At 36.9% G+C, this 23,284-nt stretch overlaps 1 protein-coding gene across 5 annotated transcripts in view; it reads right to left on the bottom strand.

The window, feature by feature from the left end:
- The window catches only part of wdfy4 (WDFY family member 4), a 55,550-nt gene that overhangs the window by 10,892 nt on the left and 21,374 nt on the right, over window positions 1-23,284 (bottom strand). For 2 of the 5 annotated variants that reach the window (XM_048205238.1, XM_048205235.1), the window contains exons 25-56: window positions 23,025-23,095; window positions 22,688-22,849; window positions 22,420-22,511; window positions 22,206-22,296; window positions 21,886-22,088; window positions 21,593-21,759; window positions 21,304-21,423; window positions 20,807-20,968; window positions 20,501-20,680; window positions 19,790-19,916; window positions 19,487-19,638; window positions 19,157-19,395; window positions 18,327-18,448; window positions 18,060-18,251; window positions 17,756-17,868; window positions 14,837-14,914; window positions 14,555-14,746; window positions 14,205-14,289; window positions 13,177-13,349; window positions 10,743-10,891; window positions 9,985-10,105; window positions 9,688-9,773; window positions 9,520-9,576; window positions 8,468-8,500; window positions 5,346-5,388; window positions 5,033-5,152; window positions 4,817-4,934; window positions 4,439-4,548; window positions 3,388-3,541; window positions 2,290-2,381; window positions 1,094-1,306; window positions 247-379 (exon numbers count right to left, since the gene is read on the bottom strand). In XM_048205238.1, the coding sequence (XP_048061195.1) occupies window positions 247-379; window positions 1,094-1,306; window positions 2,290-2,381; window positions 3,388-3,541; window positions 4,439-4,548; window positions 4,817-4,934; window positions 5,033-5,152; window positions 5,346-5,388; window positions 8,468-8,500; window positions 9,520-9,576; window positions 9,688-9,773; window positions 9,985-10,105; window positions 10,743-10,891; window positions 13,177-13,349; window positions 14,205-14,289; window positions 14,555-14,746; window positions 14,837-14,914; window positions 17,756-17,868; window positions 18,060-18,251; window positions 18,327-18,448; window positions 19,157-19,395; window positions 19,487-19,638; window positions 19,790-19,916; window positions 20,501-20,680; window positions 20,807-20,968; window positions 21,304-21,423; window positions 21,593-21,759; window positions 21,886-22,088; window positions 22,206-22,296; window positions 22,420-22,511; window positions 22,688-22,849; window positions 23,025-23,095 (4,150 nt within the window). The remainder of the gene's footprint in view (window positions 1-246; window positions 380-1,093; window positions 1,307-2,289; window positions 2,382-3,387; window positions 3,542-4,438; window positions 4,549-4,816; window positions 4,935-5,032; window positions 5,153-5,345; window positions 5,389-8,467; window positions 8,501-9,519; window positions 9,577-9,687; window positions 9,774-9,984; window positions 10,106-10,742; window positions 10,892-13,176; window positions 13,350-14,204; window positions 14,290-14,554; window positions 14,747-14,836; window positions 14,915-17,755; window positions 17,869-18,059; window positions 18,252-18,326; window positions 18,449-19,156; window positions 19,396-19,486; window positions 19,639-19,789; window positions 19,917-20,500; window positions 20,681-20,806; window positions 20,969-21,303; window positions 21,424-21,592; window positions 21,760-21,885; window positions 22,089-22,205; window positions 22,297-22,419; window positions 22,512-22,687; window positions 22,850-23,024; window positions 23,096-23,284) is intronic. The other 3 variants (XM_048205236.1, XM_048205239.1, XM_048205237.1) reach the window with 3 other exon arrangements.

Raw genomic sequence — 23,284 nt, forward strand, 5'->3', positions numbered from 1 at the left:
TCAAGAACGGCCTAACAAATAGCAGGAGCTGAAAGGAGCCAAGATGAGCTATGACTGAGAAAATGAGCCTGTGAAAAGTCTAGCCAGCATCTCCTGCCTTGCGGCTCCTATTGCTCCCAGTAGACATGGCCCCATCTTGTAAAAAATAATTGAGGAATGGAATAAAATAACAAGGTGACTATGAATGATTAAATGGGGGGTCTCGACCACAGAGCTGAGAATGTTCATTTTAAGCAGGCAATGTACCTTTTATAGCCTGGGTGGAGGGCTTGAGCTTGTCCAGTTTGAAGAAAAAGGGGGTTATCTGACTGGATACCGATGTCTCTTTCGCAGCAGGACCCTTGTGAGATGTGCGGCTAGGGTGTGGTTTTGTGAAGAGCTGGAAGTATAAAACTTCTTTCAGTATGGCATTTAACATACAGTACCACAAAAAAAAAAAAAAAAAAAAAAAAAAAAAAATCATCTTAGTACAGGAAAGAAACTTTTAACCTTCTGGTTGTGTTCGGGTCAATTTGACCCAGAGATGGTTTTCTTTTTCCCAAAAATGCTAGTTAATGTCATCGCATTGGACTAAAACTTACAGACAAGTTTTGTGTGACTGAAAAATGACTGGCCTACAAAAATTGCTTATAAATCTATTATGCTGCTATATTATTGCCAAATATTAGAGTCAATCTTTTTACCAACTTGTTTTCTTTCAATTAGGAAAGGTTTTGTATTTTTTTTTAGAAACTGATTGATGATAGGATCAATCACAGCATTGATCATGCTGAGGTGCATAAGTGCAGATCAATGAGGCCTGCAAATAATCAGTTGCAAAAAGAAATACAAAACCTGTTTTAACTGAAAGAAAACAAGTTAGAAGATTTAAAAAGACTGAATCCAATATTTGATGATAATGTAGGGATAATGAGGGATTTACAAGCAAATCATTCATTTCTGACTGGGAACACCAGAGTAGGGGAAAGATTTTTCAACACAGCAGAAAGGTTTTAAACATTGAAAATATTGCTATTTTAGCATACAGTATATTAGGCATGCATGACATTTTGGGGGATCTCCTATTTTTCTTTAGTTTGCTCAACTAGCGTACCTGTTTCGGCATTTGGCCAAAGTTGTTGATATAGCCAAGGACGGTACTTTTCATGACAGGATCCTTCATAGTTGCTCTTTCGTGTTTGTCAGTGTAGAAGTACGGGTGAAAGGTGTTGAGGGCCTCCACTGCGGGCGGACCCTGCTGTCTGTAGCCGAAGATCAGATCAATCCAAAGATGCAGGCGTGCACTTACGTAATCGCTCTCAAGAGCCTGCAGAGAGCGTAAACTCGGTCAGTCAGCAGATCTGGATGGGTCTAATACGCTATCAGTGATACCATAATTTTTATTTCTGTAGAAGTGCAGGTGGAAAAGCTTACACGTACCAGGTCAAAGAGATTGCACAATAATGCATTTTAAAAAGATATTATTCCATCCGGGCGACTGATTACAGTTCGAACAATCAGATCTAAAAATTATATTCCAAAAGTTTGTATTCCTATTCCATGTTAATAAGTTATTTTTCCAATATTTTTTTTAAATATAAGTATTTTAGAATTGGCTAAAGTGCCCAAACAACATAAACATATACACACAAGCAAAAAAAAACACTTAAAATAACACGTATAATCAAAGCAGCTCTAAGTCACAAGCACTAAATTGTGGAAGATCCCTATAATACCCTTCATTTGCATATGAAGGAAGGCGAGCAGACAGAATAGCTCATTTTATGCCATCTGGAAATGATACAAATATTGCTCTGTAGATTGGGAACTGATAAAGCCTGGCCCTTATATGCCTGCAGGCATAACGTAGTGAGAAAGAAAGCATTCATTCCAATAACCAGCAGGCTTCAGTAATGGAGTTATAGGAGAGTGCAGATATTGTGCTTGCGCTGAATTGGGCCTGTTATCTTCTAATTACAATGGCGTTAAACAGAGTAATGGGGCTTCCTTGATGAACTCAACAAGTGCTTATTATCTCAAGAAAGGCAAAAAATAAAGCAGCTACAAAAATTATTTAACTATTGCCAAGTTTAGCTGGATATGAATAGTGCAGCAACACTGATACTGTTTTACCCCATGCTTGTTTTCATGAAACTTGGTATGTGCTCTGATTGCACTGACACTCGTTGTCTCATGTATAGTCTAAGAGTAAGTATAGTAGCATTTAAACTAGAATTAAACTATGGTGCTGGTGGTCCACAAAAAAGCCTATTTTGAGTTTGATGGACAGCCTTGACCAGAGAAACTGACCTCTCTGTGTACTCTGATGAACTCCTGTGGGTCTCCCTTGGCCCATGGTGGCAAAACCACATCATCTAATGACGTCCCGTCCTGCATGCACCCTATATTATCAATACACACATTTACAGACTTATGAAATGGCTAATTTACAAATAAGATATCCAAATAGAGCTTCTTTGACCCAAATCATGAAAAAAAACAACATACATTTCCATTCGATTGTTTAGCTAACCTTGGCGAGGGATTACACATATTGCGCAACATTTTACTCATTCCTGCAGATTTTGTGGTCACACCCAAAGTGCATACATAAAGCCTCCTCTCAGTACTAAATTGATTTCTTTTTACTGCTTATTGTGCTTAAACAGTCAAATACACACAAAATAATGTCCAAAAACCAGACTTGGTGATTATTCACGTAAACACAGTCAGTTATGTTTTAAGTGAACGTAAACCATTGAGAAAGAACAGTATAATGTATCCATGCATCAGGTCTTAAAATCCCCTTTCACACAGAGCGCTGATCCCAAAATCAGCGAAAAAGCTGGAAAATTGCCAAAGAATTGCTAGAGTGTCTTCTGTGTGAACGCAAACACATCCCGGGATTGATCCTGAGATCGTTCGCTAGCTTAGTGAAATGACACGAGATGTGCTAGTTTATGATCGAATCAGAAAAATAAAATGGACGAGCGTGGTTCCTCTTGAGAGAAACTGCAGATCATAAGCAAACTTAAGACGCTGCAGTGACCTGATGGCATCTTGATGTCACATGTCTTTACAGGATCTTTATGGGATGTGTGTGAATGCAGAAAATCACTGGCAATGTGAATGAACCAAAATTAAATGATCCGGGGACACATTATCAGTGTATTTTCTGGAATCTCTGTGTGAAAGGGGCTAAAGTGACAGCAGCATAATATACCTGCTGCCAAATTATGAGATAAAATTTAAAATATCTTTATGGCAGTTTTTCCCCATAGTATCAATGTCAAAATTGGGGCCAGTGAAAATCCTGAGTGGCTAGAAACTTTGTAAATCCACTAGCCACAGTGGATGGTGAGCAAAAAAAGTTAATGTCAAGCCCTGGAGAAAACACTGATATATTACCAAAGTCAAACTGGTTGAAGTTGACAAGAAAGTCCGGGAGGTAGAAAAATTCTGGAATGAGCTCTCTGACATCACTCATATTGTCCTTAGATGCAGATTCCCACTCGTTCTGAATGCTGTGGAACATCCGCTCTGGAACGTCAAACGCTCCGCCCTAAAAAAATAAATAAAAATAAAATAAAAACAAATTAAAAAATTTTAAAACTCTAGGAAGGGTGCATTTTTCTAATGTTAGTGGCACAATGAAAAGGATTCAGAGCAAGGACAATTACAAAGGATGAAAACAGACATGCCATTATATGCGTTTGTTTAATGCATAAGGCTGGGAGCTCCACCGCCAGCAAGGCTAGAACACTAAAATGGCCCCATGTGTGTATATGAATAGTCAAGGAACAACTGCTTAGATTTGAGACATTTTCAAGCAATTGATTCAGGCTTTTTATTTTTCAAGGGAGTTTATATGTCCTCATGAAAATCTCTGGAGAAGTTATGCAATTTGCAGGAAAAGCAAATGCCCTCATTGAATGAAAGTAATATACTGTTAGTGGCACAAATCTGATTATAAATATTACTGTACGGAGGAAAGCTGTTCAAGTTAAGCAAATATCATTGCAAAGTGTTATCCTAATGTTTGCATTACGTTACACCGGCTATCAAATATGTATGACATTTTATTTTAATCAATTGGTTCCATGTGTATAAATGAAATATTCTTTAAAAACGAAATGTGGTTTTGCAAGCAAGTGAAGCAAAATAATTTATTTGCATACATATTAAAATCATACCCTAATTCAGTTTTGGAAAGAAAAAATAAAAAGCGCACACAAGCCCAAACAAGGCCAAAAACAATGAAGCTTGTTTCATCAAGTAAGCTCAATTTAGAAAAATTTAATTTTATAGAAGTTCTGTCACACAGACATGTTTTGTGCTTCATTTGATAAAGAAGGGGCCAACACACTTTATTTATTTCGGTTTCTGTAGCACTGTGTGCCCTGTAACAACAGTAGTGTGATGTATTTGAGTCTGGTCACACAGGTTAGAAGAAGTTTACCTGCAGCTGGAGGAAGGTCTGGGAGAAAGGCTCCATCCTCACCAGGTATGAGGCCACTATGATGGCTGAGGAATAGTGTGTGCAGTAATGACACTGAGCCGACAGATCACCTGTAATCATGATAGTCACTAAGTACAGTAACATAAAAGCATTTATTTTATTATTTAATCCAGTCCTGCAGCCCTGCATTCTTTTTTCTAAATAACAGCCCTGCCTTTATGTTTTAAAGCTGCTATTAGTTAACAGAATCAGATTTTTTTTTTTTTTTTTCAGTTTTGTGAAAAAAACAAAAAACGCTCATGGGCCTCCATATCTGCAGGTGAAACTGACAAACTTCATGAAGCTTAAGCTAAAAGCAAAAGGTTTTTAGGTCTTTACCATCATTATTTTCCACTTCAAGGTATCTCTGAATGAACTTCTCTTTTCTCTTCTCAGTTTGAGCTCCCATTGGTTTGGAAAGATCTCTGAATGTGGCAGGACAGGACAGATCCAGAGTCTAACAAGTGATAAATGAGATCATCAAACAAACAAGAATTCAGCATCAAAAAGAGTTGAAATTCAAAAGTTTCAAGTTTGGATGCATGTTCATTTTACCTCTGATTCATAATCAGCAATGATCCATGGAAAAACAGGATATTGCATCAAGTCATTGTATGTACGTCCAGCAAGCGTGTTTAGATGCATAAGATATTCAAAGTTACTTATTTCTCCCCTCTATGAAAGAATAAGATAAATAGTGTCAAAAACAGAAGAAGAAAAAAAAAATATTTTGGGTTAATCAATCACTTTTGCTTATGTATATAAGAGCTTATGTTTCTATTACTGCATTCAATTCATTTGCAGGGTGTAGCATGTATAACACAAATGATGATGGTTAATAATGGTAAAAGTAACTGAAGGTTCCTACCTGCCATTTAATTAGGGCCGTCTTCTCAACCGCTGCTGTCCTTCTGTATGAACACAGCAAAAAAGTATTTGAAGACAAATATTATTTAAATATTTTATTGTGAAGAATATTTTATTTGACCTATTGCAATGGCACCTGACATGTAATGCAAACAGGGCTGTTTACTTCTAATTCTAACAGTTACTGAATCAATGCCTTGAATGAGAACTAGTCATCTGAACAAAGTCTACTAATGTTGCATAGCAACAGGTTAAGGAATAGAAAGAGCTTATGGATTTAAACCAAGGAGGTCCGTCTTTCATCAGACATGGGGCAAAAGAAACATGTACATTCTTGTGGAAATAAGGGTTGAAATTATTTTCAGTCATGCCATTCCCTCCTTTAAAAGGAGCAAATAGTGCCATCTATAGGTTTTTGAAAATAACTGTAAAAGGACAGTAACATATTACCATGGAAGTTTGGTTACCCCTTCACACATATTACTGAATTACAAGATTACGAAGTGTGGCTCCTCTTACAACAAGCAACCCAACAACCAAACATGCAACCAAACATGCAAAATCACCACTGATTTGACATGAACGCATGCTGATGATCGGATTTACACCACTTATCACTATTTATTCCCATATATAAATAGAAAGAAAGAAAGAAAGAAAGAAAGAAAGAAAGAAAGAAAGAAAATACAAAGTTCAATTGTGGCTAATGGGTAAAACTATTAACGTCCTGGACTTCAAAGAACATTCTGGAAATGTAATCTGAGGGAGTGTACACACACAAATGCTGCAGCACTTCTTTCTCCTCTTTCTTTTGTGTGCGCTATGGTCACAGGACAATAAAACTCTTGGCACCCCACGCAAGCGTTGCTTGGTAACAAAAGTTAAACAGGACAAAGCTTCTTTTTGGACTACAGTCTGAAGATCCTCCCCTGATTCTCAAGAAATTCAGTTGTGGACCTCATTTAAAAACTGTGAGTAAGAAAAACTTATTTAAGTCTTCCTTCACACCAGAAAGGGGATGAAATGAATCCTGGGTAACAATAGCTGGTTAAGAAAATGATGGTTTTTACACATTTTTGCATAATCCTTTTACCTTTAATCCTTTTAGTCTTTCTGAAGTTCTTGTGAAGATTGTTTAAGCACAGAAAAAATAATTAAAAGTAGCAAATGTTGTTTAATGACAAAACTACAAAAATATGCTTAAAAAAATGTGCCTAGTGACTGATTTAGTAGGATGAATACAGATACAACTAGTGGCAAAACTAGCAAAGTTAGACAGTGAAGCTTAATTCTGTTAATCACTTGTGTTTATTTTTTTTTTTCTATAACTAAAAATAGGCATTTCATATTAGCAATGTGGATCACATTTTAAAACAACAAAAATGACAAGCGAGAAAGTGTCTGACTGTATTCACTCTTATCTGTTTTAGTTAAATAAGTATTGTTGTATCATTGGCACAACATTCAAAACCACTTCATTTTTTATTGTTAATTTTGGTAGAATTTTGAATACTCTAAAAGACTAAGAGATTTCCAAAAGCATATTCGTCAATTAGAAAGTATATTTTGGTTACAAATGATTTCTGGTTTTAAATCATGTAGTTGTAGCATCTATTATATTCCATATGTCACAAAAATAGCAACACCATCCAATTTTCTCTCCGTTTGGAGGGTTCAGAATCAGCGAATCACAAAACACATGAAGATGGATCACGCCGATGGTCAGCTCTCTGTAATTGCACCTCTCGGATGCAATGGATTCAAAAACAAAAGGTCTAATAGAAACAGGATGAACCGTATTAGCCCATCTACCAATGTGATTAATGAGTCGCCAAAGGGCTTACAATGCAGCCACTCCTCCTTTTTAATGGGAAGATATGAAGGGAGCGAGTTTAAATCTCTTACCGGTGTCATTTATCAAAGTACTGATTTGACTCTCTTCACACAGTCACACGGACTGCTAGCGCCGCCCTGGATCAATCAGATGGAACACAAACAGCTTTTCCCAGAATCTGTTGGGCGCTCACCGTACCCACTGTTATCTGGTATTAGCCTTAATTAGAGAACGACATTATCCTAAAAGATCCCTTTAGGGTGAGTTGGGTGAGTGAGTCTGGGTGTAAATATTACACCCCTCTCATTCCCCAAACGGCCCAACACCTCCGCGCCCCCCGATACTGCCCGTGGGCATACACGATACCTCTTTCCTTATGCAAACAACTAAACTGTCCTGTCATTAAGTCATACATGTTTAAAGCTACGAGGTCCTGAGATAATAATTACATGACTTGAGTTAAGACTTAATCAAATTGATGCTACGGAAGCGTTTAACCATTAATCTGTGTCTGTACAGCTCCATGGCTAAAGGGAAGAGAGCAGGTGGAGCCAAAGGCACGAAGATAACATTGAAAATGGCTAAAAATGCTCTCAGAGTAACTCCAGATGGCAAACTTCGACTTGATCTGAGCAACGTAGGCATCGCCACATTTCCCAAATGCCTCCTAAAGTTACGAAACGTAGAGGAACTTGACATGAGTCGGAACAAATTGAAAACAATCCCAGAATTCATTGGCCAGCTGACCGGACTGCGTTGGTTAGACCTTCACAGCAACCAAATCGAACAACTGCCTGAAAGCATCGGACTCCTGGGATCTCTAGTCCACCTCAACCTCTGTAACAACAACCTGGACTCTGCTGGCTTGACGCCTGAAATTGGAAATCTGAGAAACCTCCAGATTCTGAACTTGGGTATGAATCGTCTAAACACCCTCCCGCCAACCTTGGCTGCCCTGACAAACCTGACAGAGCTGGGACTTTTTGATAACTTGCTCACACAGGTACCTGAATGCATCCAGGTGCTGCCCAACCTGACGAAGTTGAACACCAAACGCAATCCTATGGCCTACACGCAGCGAGACGGCAAAGACTTGGACTCTGTAAAGTCGACGGGAAGTCTGTATTTGTTGAGAGAGGGAGATTTGTGCCATCCTTGTCAAGAGAGGTGCAGAAAGAAAAAGCTGCTTGATAGGTCGCAAAGGAAGATTAATTTTTCAGGGCTGATCTCGCCAAACTCGGTAGCTCGAGGTATTCAAGAAAATTGGCGGCAAAAGACTACTACCTCACCTCCAAGTTTTCACAGAGAACGAGACAGACCTGCTGGAGACACCAATACATCGTCTTTTATTAAAACATTAATACATAATGACTGTTTTAACACTTGAATCTACTCCTGAAATTTTATTAAATAAACTGCAGGTTTTGCAGGGGGTCCAGCAATTATTTTTTTAATCTTAAACTCATTTGTGTGAAGAAGAAAAAAAAAAAAAAATGAAGATATGTTTCAAACTAAACTACAACAAAGTTAACTTCAACCAAAGCTAAAGTTTAGAAGTTAAACTTCAGCTAACTGATTCATTGTGCCTCCCAAATTAAATGGAATTAAAATGTTATGTACAAATATATGAATTTGTATATCATTAATGATTAATTAAATATGTAAATACATTAAATGTCACTAGTATAAATGTTTTTATAGGCCATGTTTAAAAATGCAACGCTAAGTTTTTCACAATATGCTCCATTTCTCTATCCAACAAAGGGTCCTTCGATCTGTAATCTGTATAGTATCATTAAAAAATTATGCATCAAATTACTGTACATTCCTTACTGTTAGAAAAAACTTTTGCTTTGAAGCCAATGGGAAACAATGTTGATATTAAGCCCATTCCCTCTTCATCATGTCAAAAAGTCAGGGGAACTAAACATGATAAAACTAAATTGAGCAGAAATTGAAATGGTGAGTTAAGGAATGGTAATTTGAAACAAAACAACATCTGAAATAACAAATAGGTAGAAAGCTTATGGCACCCTTGCAGACAATTAACAACTATAAAATTGTGACTATTGGCAGCTTATGACTTTGAAAAGTTACTGAGGCTGTTTTAATTGGTAGAAAGTGCTGAAGATGCAGTAATTGTAGTTTCAGTGTAATGCCAGGATATTGTTGAGGGGATTGAGAGTCTTCCTGTCAATATTTAACCGCATACATACGAGAATGTCTTTTCTGGCAACTTTGAAACCACAAAACTCTGTCTGTTTCAATATAAAAGCATCACAGTCTCTCCAACTGAAGTGGCAGCTGTCTGCAAGATCTGGTAGATGCTTTTGACACTCACCTCACATTAAGTACAGTCTCTCCTCTTCCTTTTAATGAGGAGACCACAGAGCACAGCCTGGAAAGAAAGACAAAGACAGAGAGAAGAAAAAAAAAATCAAGATAAATCAATTTAGTCTGTCACCTCACACACAGTTCTTCACCTGCCTAAAGCACTCTCTCGCTTTACCTCTTATATGCATTGACGTGGTCATTGTTGAAGAATACCAGGAACACCGAAGTTCCGTTCTTTAAGAATATTTCCAGAGCATTGTCCTAAAGCGTCATCAAGAAATAATAAATAAAAAAAAAACAACAACAAAAATTAAACATAAATGCTAATAACTACACTGGACAACACTATGACAAACTATGCATAAATAAAAAACATCAAAATGAAAATCAGTAGCATAAAGGTATGGGTTTTGGGCTGTAAAATAAATAATTCAAAAAGTGAAATATGAACTATGGGCTCTGTGAATCTCACCTCAAGCAGAAAGCGCATGAAATTAGCCTCTTTGATGTCATCATATGACCAGCGTTTGCAGTTCGGGCTCACTGAGTTTTTCTCTTTATTCATCATGTTGCAAATATACGAGTCTCTCACACTGTAAGCAGAACAGAAAATGTAAGATACTGTTGTATCTATACACAAAAATAAATAAAGCTGTTCTGTCTCATTAAAATTAATGTTACCTTCTTATTTATCATGTTTTTATAATAAAATAAATTATATACACAAAGATATACAATTATATATGGGGTGCAAAATTCTGATAAAATATTTTAAATACATTTTTAAATAAATATACACTTTTGAACGGTAGCGTGTGTATGCATACAGTCAAACCAAAAATTATTCAGACATTTTTGATATATTTTTACTAGTGGGTGCAGGACACTATAGTTAATTTATGTAAGTGAGAATAGCAAAATAAAGTAAACTGTGACATATTATACCCAAAAATTCTTCAAACAGTGAACTACCAGTAAAATTGATAAAAATTTGTAACCATAAAATGATTCAGACACTTTGACCTGACCATGTTCTGCTTTCGTGATATCTGACATAATTAAGATTAATCTGACACAGTTTCATTCTGAGATCTTGTCATATTACTTGTCACATAACACAACTGTAGTGAATAAACTGTATTAATGACTGAAATGTTCAAGGTGTCTGAATAAATTTTGGTTTGACTGTATATAGTGTATATATACAAATTAGAAAGACAGTAGCTTTACTTGGTCTGATGATGGATTCTACAGCACACATCTCCTGTGGAGGTCAACGTGAAGCCCTCACATATGTAGAGGTCAGCTTTACCAAACAGCAGCACTCCTTCAGTCACCAAGTGACCACTAACGACCACCACGCAGTGTTTGGCTTTGACCTGAAGCATGGACACATTACAGCAGACAGCATGTGTATCAAGTAGCTTACACATCCGAATCCGTATTGTGCATTGAACCGTTTAAAATAAAACTGTAATTTGTTTTACACGCTGCCAAAATCAATGGATGAGTAAACACAATGTCAAGCCAAGTTCTCAACAGTTGTACAAAGTGTCACTGCAGCCTGCCTTTTGAATTGTGCCCTGGGGCTAACGTGTCAAAGAAGCGCCACCCTGGCCTTGATTGATCACTGTTACCACTTCATTATCTAAACAACATGGAGAAAGGACAAAAATTAAAGGGAGAAAAAGGCAAGATGCTGAATGGATGGGGTGTTTGTGAAACAGGGCCAATCTTCCGCAGGCGGAGTTCGCACGAAACCTCTCGATTATGCACGGCTAATTGTATTGTCTCCCTTCATTTCACACCAAGCAGCTGCACCTGGCCTCAGCCCTGAGTCACCGCGACTCTGGGCTCCGGGGATCCGCGTCCCCAAAACATATGGGGTCCAGCCGTACTGCCAGCCGCTCCACAATTAATACAAATCAAATCAGAGCCTCCTCTCCATGCAAGCGCCCCCTCACAAGTGCAGAGAGAGGGCCCCACTGTTTATTACCTGAATTAATCAATGACACAGCAACAATAGCAACACGCTAATTGATTAAGGCCCTGTTTAAATATATGGTCCACCTGGTGGGGTTTTGGTTTCAGATAGAGATTTTAAAAAATCAGCCCTGACCTGAGTCAGTCCTAATTCTGTCTGGTCTTGGGGATTTACAGCAACAACTTATTACAGCCTGCTACAGAATGTTGTTAAAGAGTGCTCGGTGATAGTTCACATTAGAATTTAAACACACACACACAATATATTATATATATTATATTATATATATTTATATATATATATATATATATATATATATATATATATATATATATATATATATATATATATATATTATATATATATATATATATATATATATATATATATATACACATATATACACATATATATAAAAATAATGTCAAATATAGGTGACTCCAATTCTTATTTCACTATAGAAATGGTATCATAAAGTAAAAAAGGTGGACAAATATTGATATTTATAAAAAATGACTGCTTTCAACCCTTCCTTTAGATTTGTATTATTTCCATCCATCACCAAACCACACACAATAATATAGAATATTATTAATCTCCTCCCTATCTATTCCTATCAATAAAGTAAAGGCAAAAATGCAAAAATTAAAATAAAAAAAGTATTATTATTATACAGATAATCAGTATTTATATTAGGGCTGTTCAACGATAACCGTGGTTATCGTGTACAAAATAAGAGTCTGTGTTTACGTAATATATGTGTGTTTGTTTTGTGTATAATTATGCATATATAAATACACATACATGTATACATTTAAGAACTATAAGCGTGTATGTATAAATATATAAATATATTTATATTTTTATATATTTAAATTATATATAAATGTAAATATTTGTATAGAAATATAAGATATTTTTCTTAAATATATACATGTATGTGTGTATATTTATATACACATAATAATTATACACAAAACAAACACACATATGTTACGTAAACAGACTCTTATTTTGTACATGATAACCACGGTTATCGTTGAACAGCCCTAATTTATATAACAACTTTTTTTAATTTTGGCCTTTTGGCACCTTTATTAATAGAAATAGTAAAGAGAGAACAGGAAATGATGGTATAGGAGAAGGATTGGGAAATTAAATGAGCTAGATTCAAACTTGCATCGCCCACATGAGCACCACAGCTAAATGTGTCAGCATGTGCACTAACATCCACACCTTGGCTCCGTATAAAGCAATAATTAACAACTCGTAATATTGCATCTGTGAAGTTATTTCCTGTTTGAGTAATAATGAAAAGCTAAGCCTCTGAGGACATGCTGCCTGTAAATTACAGTCATCACATTGGCTCTGGAATTGAGGCGTAGGCCGTGTCAAGCGTTTGCATTTCTGTATTAATAAGTATGGAGAGGGCAATTCGGCTGACACGCAGCACAGCAGGACACACCACCTACTGAATGAATACAAGACAGCAGACATCACCCCCTACTGTTCCTTATTAATACTTCTGTCAGCCACTCTCTGCCCTGTTAATGCTGAAGAGTGCTGTCAGGCTCAACACACACACACACACTACAGCTGTCCGCACTGAAGCTCAGAATTTTTTTTTTTTCTTTCATACCAAAGGAATGTGGCTCCAGGTGAATATAGGATCACTCTCACCTCTTCAGTGGGTTCCAGCTCCTTCAGTATGAGTTGAGTGTCCATGCACTGATCTGAGATGTCCTCGGACAGAAGTGAGGCATCGTTCAGCACAGGGAAAAAGGTCAAATGCTCACAGTCTAAACCAGGTTCTTCCTCAACCTCCCGGCTTGCCTCACACAGGATCCTGGGTTCTGGGACACACATAAAATATGCACTAAAAGAGATGTGCAGATTCAGCTGTTGCTGTACAATAAAAAACATGTTAAAGGGTTAGTTCACCCAAAATTCATTAAGTACCAAGCTTCATGTCATTCCAAACCCGCAAGACCTTCGTTCATCTTCGGAACACAAATTAAGACTTTTTTAATAAAACCTGAGAGCTTTCTGACCCCGCATAGACTGTAATATTATTACCAATTTCAAGGCCCAGAAAGGTAGTAAAGACATTGTTAAAATAGTCCATGTGACTACAGTGATTCAACTTTAATGTTATGAAGAGACGAGAATACATTTTGTGTGCAAAAAAAAAATGAAAAGAAAGAAAACATAAGGAATTTCTTCTCTCCCCTGTCATTCTACTATGCTAGACGTAGTAAACACGATGCAAAGCTTCCGGGTTCTACGTCAGAATGCCGGCTCAGTATTGGCCGGCTCCTGCGTCATCATCACACGCATGTGTCCTGGTGCTCACATGAACAGTGTCAGAGACTCACACGGCAGAGAAGAAATTGTTGAATAAAGTTGTTATTTTTGGGGGGGGGTTTGTGCACAAAATGTACTCATCGCTTCATAATATTAAGTTTGAACCACTGTAGTCACATGGACAATTTTAATGACATCTTTACTACCTTTCTGGGCCTTGAAAGTGGTAATAATGATAAAGTCTATGGGGGGTCAGAAAGCTCTTGGATTTCATTAAAAATATCTTAATTAACGAAGGTCTTATGGGTTTGGAACAACAAGAAGGTGAGAAATTAATTTTCATTTTTGGGTGAACTAACCCTTTAAAAACATTGATCATAAAAATGACATGAAAAATATGATACCTGAATCAGCTTCAACAACTTCAGCAGCTCCTTTGCCTTCTTCAAGGAAATTCTTCTGAATAAGGCCTGAAGTCAGTGTTGGCATCTATTTAAAATAAACATTTACATAAATATTTATTTAACAGAATAGAACTGAAATTGATAGAGAAGACAAGTCATTTTCCAAGCATAATTATCCAACAGTCATAGGAAAAACACTAATAAAAAATAGTATTATTTAATTATATAAATTAAATTTATAAAAAATAATACCTGCATTTGATCTTTATTTAATTCACTGCTAAGAATGTTATATTTTAAGATTTTTCAATCAGAAATGATTATTCTTAGGCATGACGGCAATAGTTCACCTTTTTGGATCGACGTAGCTGCTTTCTGCGAATTCGGGATCGCGTGCGGTTGCGGCCTTCTGCGGTGTTCTGCACCCAGCCTCGTTTGAGGAAGACTCCTGGACCAGGGCCGAACAGACCCCTTTCTCTGAGCAGGTCTTCCTCTATTCTTAGCCACTGAACAGCCATACGATCATTCTCACTATGAGTCATCTACACAAAACATAAAAGCAAATGAATGTTTTTGTTGGATTCCTGGGGCACAGCATTATAGGCATTAGTGTTAAAAAAAAAAAAAAAAACCTGTGCGTGATTCCTCAACATGCTATCAAATATGGTCTCACAAGTTTTCCAGTGTGCTTCCATGTCCAACACGAACCCCTAATGGAAACAAACACACACATGGAGGTACATTATAACAAGCAGACAGTTATAGGCTATGTATGTAAGCGGTCCTCTGTAGCTATTAGGTTTGCACACAGTTACAATAACATTTCGCAAATTGCATTCATGTGGGAAAAACAAGCTAGTGGCTATTTAACCATACAATAAAGCTGTCTCCAATAGTCCTCAGTGTGCTCTAATTAACTTAAAGTATAATATAAGCGCAGTGTGAGGTGGCTGCTGGCCCTGCGCCATGCTCTGTGTCCTGCTGATTTATTGTACTGATAGGCATTAGCCCTTCAGGAAGCCTGTGTACTTCACCACCGACCTGCTCATATCCAGATTTACTTAAAGGCTCATTAAACCAATCATCACAGTGGTGTCCTCTTGGAGCCGCCCAACAGCCACACTGACTGCAGTTCAGAGACTAGAGGTGAACCGTAAAAGTACTGAATCCAGCACTGTTAGAGCTCAAACCGAGACAAGCATCAATTATGAAGGCACTGGATAAGACTAAAGATGAATAAAAGGTGTGATTGCATGAAAATGTTTTCTAAAAATGATCTCGGATAATTTCAGTTTTGTTGATTTACAGCTTTAAATCACAGTGGACTTAATTTGGCTTTTTGGTGTTTCTGCTAAATTCTGACTTAAAGTGTTGTGCAAACAATACATTGACTAATTTTGTCTGTTATTTTTATGTAAAATGCAGCAAATTAAATCATCTGTGGTAAAATGTTTTAAAATAATAAAACATGAAAACTTCCTAAGGGATGAATACTTTTTTTAGGCACTGAACAAAAACAATTTCTGCAAGTATACAGGAAAACAACATCTCAAAACATTTCACTGGGAATGCAATAAAATATTTATTCAATTTGTAATTTTACTTAGTAACTCGGTTCACTTGTTCCACCTACATGCATACTCATTGCTGCGTGCAAAATTTTAAAAAATCCAACAAAAATTCAGGAAAAATGCAATTTGGTGGACTTAGGAAGAAATATAGTGACAAGTTATAAAACTAGAAAAAAAAGGAAATTGTGCATTTGTGCGTGCCAAATGGATGGCGGGATTAAGAAGTGTTACAAAGGAGTTCACAGGAGTAATTACGGACCCTGTGTTGACAGATAAACACTGAATCATCGCCTAATCGTATTCTTTTATTTAGAGAATCATAAGTAATATATAGCATTAATTACTCCATTTACCCAAACAGCAAACTTATTGGCCTTGTACGAGCGGCACATTAAACAGCATCCCCTCTGCAATTAACATCACTGATTTCCATTTTAATTACTTTCCACAGAAAAAGACTACCTTTGATGATAACATAACATAATGTCAGCTTCATTTTAGGCTGTTGGTGAATGTGTAATAAACTTAACTTGATCATTAGCTATGTTAATTATCTTTCCATTATGAAGATATAATTAGTCTGTAGCATATATCTGAAATGAATCCAGAGGAAAGTTTGCCTTGTGCCGTGCTCTATGGGTAAGTTCCCTGGAGTACAGGCAACTGGATTAAACTGCGTATACCAAATAAACATTTTAAAATGCTGAAATTGATTTATCACCCATTAGACACAAAAATGATGTAATATTAAGAAATAACTAAGGTCAACATCATCAATTAACAAGACATTTTAACCTGTTAAAAACTCTTTTTTTGTTTCCAATTTGCTAGTGAAATAGGAGGGGGGTAAACTGTGCCATTTTTACTTATTGCAAGTTTTCTCCTAGGCAATGAGAAATGAGAGGTAAAACTAATATTCCTAATTATTTTTCACAGTGCTATTAACTGAAATCAGAAGCAAGTGTCTATTGCCAAAAAATATGACTCACTGAAATATGAAAATAAATGAGAGAAAAATTCCAAAGCCTTATCTTGCTGGACATTATTCACGTTTCCATAAAACATCTGGAAAAAGGTTTTTGAACGTAGCAGTGAAATAATTGTCACTGTTTTATAATATTGTTTATAACAGCATATTTAGAGCAAAAATTACTATGACTATTAGTTGAGCAACTAACACAGGTTAATCAATTATGCGAATCTTGATTTTTTTTGTTATGAGCTAAAGTTAACTTTCTATCAAAACTCAAAAGAACTAAAGTATGATCTGAAGTATGTGTGTACCACATAATGTTTTGGTACAGTTACAACGAATTTCCAGGAGAAATTCAGAATCCACAAAACTCACAGCAAATTTTAAGCAGAACGTTCCTGAGGAGGACAATTCATCAAGACAGCTGATAGGCTGTCACAAGCTGATATGATACAGAGTAACACAAAATGAATGTTTTCATCGGATCGGGACTGCCTATAATTACCGCCCCCTGTTTCTGAGGCGGAGACGGAGATAGCAGCAGTTGCAAAGAAACAGCAATTTCATGCCCTTGTGCCTGAGTAATATCTCTGTGCATCCTTTTCCAGATGGCAACGTCTTCAGTGGTGGGAACTAATGATGTGGGCTGCGTTTTCGGGGGGGAAAAACAACAATAACAGCGTCTTTAACCTTCAACAGCAAACGCAATGTTCTAGTGAGTGTTCCCATGGAAAAAATTAACAAATATCAATTACATTGCCCACTGAGGTGTACTCAGCTGTAATAATCCAAATTGATTTAGAGACAAGATTGAGACAATGCCACGGGGTAGGTGGTGGCGTCCGGTTGCGGTGACATTGGGATGGTGTGAGGGCACCATGTGAAGGAATTCTCATTGACTAAACCAATCACTCCCTGTCTGTCCAAAGTGGTTCTGGACATGCATCACGTCAAGGCACTGGAATCCAACAGAAAAATTTGTGTTTAAACAAATTGAATTGTCCTACCTCAGCACTGCCGGCTGAATCCTTCCCAAACCTCTTCTGAACAGATTGCAATGCACTGCTGAGAAGTCCTGCCCTCTTCTGGTGACCGTTATTTGCTTTTTTCTTTTGAGAATCTGAGAGAAAAAATGTCAAATGTAACTGTATGCAGGAGAATCGTTTTCTACTTATGCGACCTACTGTATATAATTCATGTGCTTTCTCCTCTCTTATGTCAGTCAAATACAACCAAAACTAAAGCAAGAGGATCAAAATAAGAAAGCTGACAGTAATCTCAAATACCGACAGACAAGTAGCAGTGACTGACCTATAAAGAGCTGCCAGGCTTTCATTGCCGTCTCCTCCCACAGAGGGCTCACATCACCCATAGATATCTGGCCCTCCTTGCCAGCCGGCTTAGCGGACAGGTCGATTTTATAGGCCTCCTCCAGTGCCTGTCTCCGCTCCTGCATGACTCTAGTCCAGGTGTTTTCCACCAGCATCATCAGCTCTGACTCGACTACAAGGATCACAACCATATTCAAAACAAAAAAGAAAGAAAGAAAGAAAGAAAGAAAGAAAGAAAGAAAGAAACCTTCTGCTGAATCAGCGACAATGGTCTGCGACATCACCCGGCTGTTCTTGTGCGGGAAAAGATGTCTCCAGATGTTTCTTGAGGGTTTTTTGTGGACTTCACATCCAAAGCCTTCAGGAAAGCTAAAAGACAGTAGTAGAATCTTTCTTAATTATTGATTACATGCAAAAAAAATATTTAAAAAGGAGAGGAAATTCTTTAAAAGAAATGTCATTTTTGTCTTATTCAGCAAATGATCAGTGAAAGGATGTTCTTGACTTGAGGAAAATGTAGATCAAACTAAATACTATTTTAGCTGTTTTATGTTATATATATTTAAAATATTTGGCAACCCTTTACAGTTTATCTAATGTCAAAACTCCTGGTTTATTCTTCTTCTTCTTCTTTTTTTTTTACAATAGCAAAAGCAATGATTATGGATTGTGATTATAAGAGATTATGGCCTCTAAATAAAGAAGATTTCTGAAGATTTCTCTTGAAGGACAAAGTTTGCAGATTTTTGTGCTTTTTTATTATGTTTTCTCTAGCAATAAACATAAATAATAATAATAACAATAAACCAATGCCAGAATGGGTCACAGAGTTGCAGATTTAGCCTAAATTAACCTGATACTCGGTTAGTTTGGCATTAAACATTAGTTCTTTATAACCTTATATTTTCCATAAAATTAAAGAAAAATAACCAAAAACAATCATTCAATAGCCAAAGAAATTTTCAAAAATTGTGAAAATAGAATGAGATGTGGAAGTTTCACCTTTTAATACTTAAAAGAACAAACAAATGAGTGTAAAATGGCGATTATTTTACTATCACTAACAATGAAACCCACCTTCCAGAGCGTATAAGGACGAGGCAGTGCATGAGACAGTTGATGAAGTGGACATTGGCATTGTATGTTGCCATAATCACATCCCACTGCTGCTGCAAAACGTGAAGTGTCTGAATAATGAGTTCCTGCTCAGCTGGAGTCTGTCTGGATCGAGACAGGAAGTAGAGCAGGGCCCGATTCAAGCTTTTGTACAGAATGCTGACCGTTATCTCCCGATGACCTGGACCTCTCTCCAGCGCCTGACGTCAGTACAAACATGCAGTGTAAATACGGGTATGTCTAGGCTTAAAACAATAATACGGTGTAGGTGAAATCAGAAGATAAACTCACCACAGATATCTGTTCAGCCATGAAGACCAAGAGGTTCTCTGGTTCCACCACAAACATGCCAGAGTAGAGCTTTTCCACTAGCTTTTTACTGAAGAACGCCACATTGTCAACCAAAACAGCAGCTTTTCCTTCCTGCTTGGACTTGGATGGATCTTAGGAGAATTTAGTGGGGCATGTTAGCTGTATAAAAGCACCCTTAAACCTTGCTTATTATATTTAATTTCATCCTAAAAGATGGAATAAATTTATGACATTCAACAAATTAATTAAAAGCATTTTTATATAGTGTCTGATATATTTTACCATCTCTGGACACATGTGTAGACTGGCCCTCTTCCTGTCCTGTCATGTGGATGATGTCCATCATAAACTCCAGGAGTTCAGTCTGAAAGCTCTGCCTCTGCTCTTGACAAACACCATCTGGGGAAAACTAAAAACAAAACCTTCAGAATGTTAAAATAATGTCTTCACTATAGACCACAAGGGCACTACTGGCTGGACTGTATGAACCGTAGTTATCGTCCTCCAGTGAGCAGTAATGTGCATCTCATCATCAAAACTGAGCAAAGAGTGGCACCTTATGGAGGAAAGATATTATAAACAGCATCAGATGATCCTTTAGCAGCTCAGATGTGATTCCTGCATTTCAAAAGTACTACCTTTAATTATATAATATATGTAACAATATAATTTAAATTATTATTATTATTATTATTATTAAATAAATACATTTCAATAAATAAATAATAATAAATAAATTCTTATTAAAATTGACAACTATTTTTTAAATAATTCTAATTAATAATAATAATCAACCTCATCTATACATCTATATATATATATATATATATATATATATATATATATATATATATATATATATATATATATATATATATATATATATATATATATATATATACACACACACACACACACACTATACATGATTTATAGATACATAATTTTGTAATATATAATATATATTAAATGTCAATATTTTATATTCTTCACCTCTAGCAGTTGTATTAAAGGATGAAGGCCGTCTTTGGCAGGGATGTTAATGAGGCTGTCCATCAAGAGGATGCGGATGAAGTCACACACCTGCTTCCTGCCTGGGTGGGACGGGCGAAGCAAGGGGGGCTCCCCCACCACCTCGCCACTTTCTTTGATACCCTGTACACCTGTAGTGCTCTGTATGAGAAGATGGAAGCAGAATATCACTTCTGTAAATTTATTGCCAATGGGGCAATAAAATGTCTCTTGGGTATATTTTTAAGTTGTACAGAAAATGTACGGTACAGTCCCCAAAAGTCTCACCTCTGGGGTTTCAAAGGGGAAAACAGCACTGGCCAGCGAAGTGAGGAAATCAGGGGAGGTCCAGAGAGGATCTTGAGGGAACAAACTGTTCACCAGGCAGAGAAACTGCATCACACTACCTGGGTAATGGACTTCCCAGCCATCTGCACTTTCTGTTACAGGCTTATTAGAGAAATACAAATATGTACACAACATGAGAAAACCTGGATTTACTGGTATTGCATCAATGACTATGCAATGGGTTAAGCAACCTGTTTGCAAAAAGGGACTGTAATCATGCAAACTGTGACTTAAAATAATATGCAAGATTACATCCAGCAGACATGCAACTGTCTATCAGTCTATTTTAATATTGCCTTTTTGAGCACTAGGTGGTGCAATACCTTATTTTGCATGTAGTACCCGCTATCCTAGGCTGTAACATCTGAAAATTTTAATTATAAATAAAAGTGTATAATATCTCATGCCAATAAATTTAGCAATTTAAACACACTTACCTTAGTAATGATAATCTTAATCAACTCTAAAAGGACACAAGCTGCATCTGCACATAGTTGAATGCCCTCAGATCCATTGCAGCTGTCAATCAAACTCTGAAGCATCATGTCAATATCAACCTGCAATCCAAAGGACAGAGCACAAGCATTAATCTTCCCAAAATTCATCACAACCTTGAAAGACCTCAAATAAGGAGATAGGTGTAGGTCATTTGAACTCCACAAATTAATATACAGGCCAATAAAACACATTTTGTCACATTAGACAATTAGGCAATGTGATCTCTACCTGCCCAGCAGGAACCTGGAAATCAGATTTTCCTATAAGCAGTGCAGCTAAAGCTCCATAAATTTGAGGCAGGTGGATATGGCTGACAAGAAGCTTCTGCAGGACTTCAAACCCAGGGCAGATACAGCTCAAACATTCAAACGACCATGAGCGAGACTTCAAATTATCTAGAGGACAATGGTAAAAATCAAAAATACAAATATGTTATAATATTATTTTAGTGCTATGTATATAGCAATCACATACAACCACATTAATGGACACTTTTGAAATTTCATCCAGAAATACAGTACCTGTAATACTGGTAGGCATCTCCATGGTCTCCACTAAAGTTCCAGGTGACACACCCTCTCTAAACTTGGTCAGAATATTTGGATACGATAGGAAGTGAGTAAGCAAGGTGAGAACCAGCAGCACTGTGTTAGTGTGGATGTGGCCCTGTAAGAAGAGGAGGAACCAATCCGACCCCAGTGCGAAGAACACCTCTTCCTGGTTACTGCAATTTGAGAAACAACGTATTGAGAATTCAAGATTAAAGCTATGTGTCAATGGGATCATGTAAACAAGGATAAAGAGAGCAAGAGTTGACGTTACATTGCTAAACTCGACTCACATGCTAGAAGTGTTTGGGATGATTAGAGTAGATAGCATAGAGAGCAACTGGTTCCTGATCCAAACTGATCTCCCAGGAGTCTGACTCCAGCCTAGAGCCACAAAGAGTTTAAAGAGCATGTAAAGAGTGAGCTTCATTCAAAAGTCAAGATTTTGGAAAAGAGCACAAATCTAAAATCATGAACAAAATGAATCTTTATCGCAAAAATTTGTACCTTGTGACTGATCATCAAAATCCAAATCAGAGAAAGTGCTTTTCTCGTTCAAAGTAGGTGGCAAAAGACTATGAACTAAGAAGAGTCCGAGCCTGATTGAACAAACAAAAAAGTCAAGAAATCAAACTGTGTGACGGTGACTTATTTTTATTAATTTGGTGTCTTAAAGCTGTGGTGATTTTCCCAAAGTTGTCTGACAATTTGTCATGAAAATTGATCTGCAACAAATTTCAATTTAAACTGAGCCTGTAATAGATAACAGACATGCCTCTTGATGTCTGTGGTGTTGAAATGCTCCTTGAAGAGGGATCTGATGATGGTACAAATGACTGACACCTTCCTGCGGGTCACACCGGGATCATGCAGCAGGATCAGGAGTTTGCTCATCATATTGATTATGTGCATGACTTCAGCATTCTTTTGACTGCCACTGGAAACAAACTCACCATCAGACACACGTATCCACAGCAAACAGCACTAGCACAGCATGTTTCCACTAACAAGGTTTATGCATGATTGAAAAACAGGAAGTGGGCCATGTGTTTCACATCACTTTATGTTGCAAACTAAACATGAACTCACGACAACTGTAGCCAACAACGTACCTTGACTTCAGGATATCAGCAAAATGATTCAAAACACAAATGTCAAGATTTTCTGGAGCATTCTGCCACACCTACAGAAAAAAGACGAAAGAAACTTCTTATCATTTAAGCAAGAAGTTGCTGTTGTTTCTTGATCGACAACACTTGTGCAATTTCAAGTTTTGCAAAATAGAGCTGCTAAGCGTGTTGTCCTAAAAACAAAGGGAATTATCATTTGAGTCATGGTTTCCCTCTGGATTCTCCTACAAGTTTTTAGAATG

Source organism: Megalobrama amblycephala, linkage group LG10 (genome assembly GCF_018812025.1).
Source record: "Megalobrama amblycephala isolate DHTTF-2021 linkage group LG10, ASM1881202v1, whole genome shotgun sequence".
In the NCBI taxonomy this organism is placed as follows: domain Eukaryota; kingdom Metazoa; phylum Chordata; class Actinopteri; order Cypriniformes; family Xenocyprididae; genus Megalobrama; species Megalobrama amblycephala.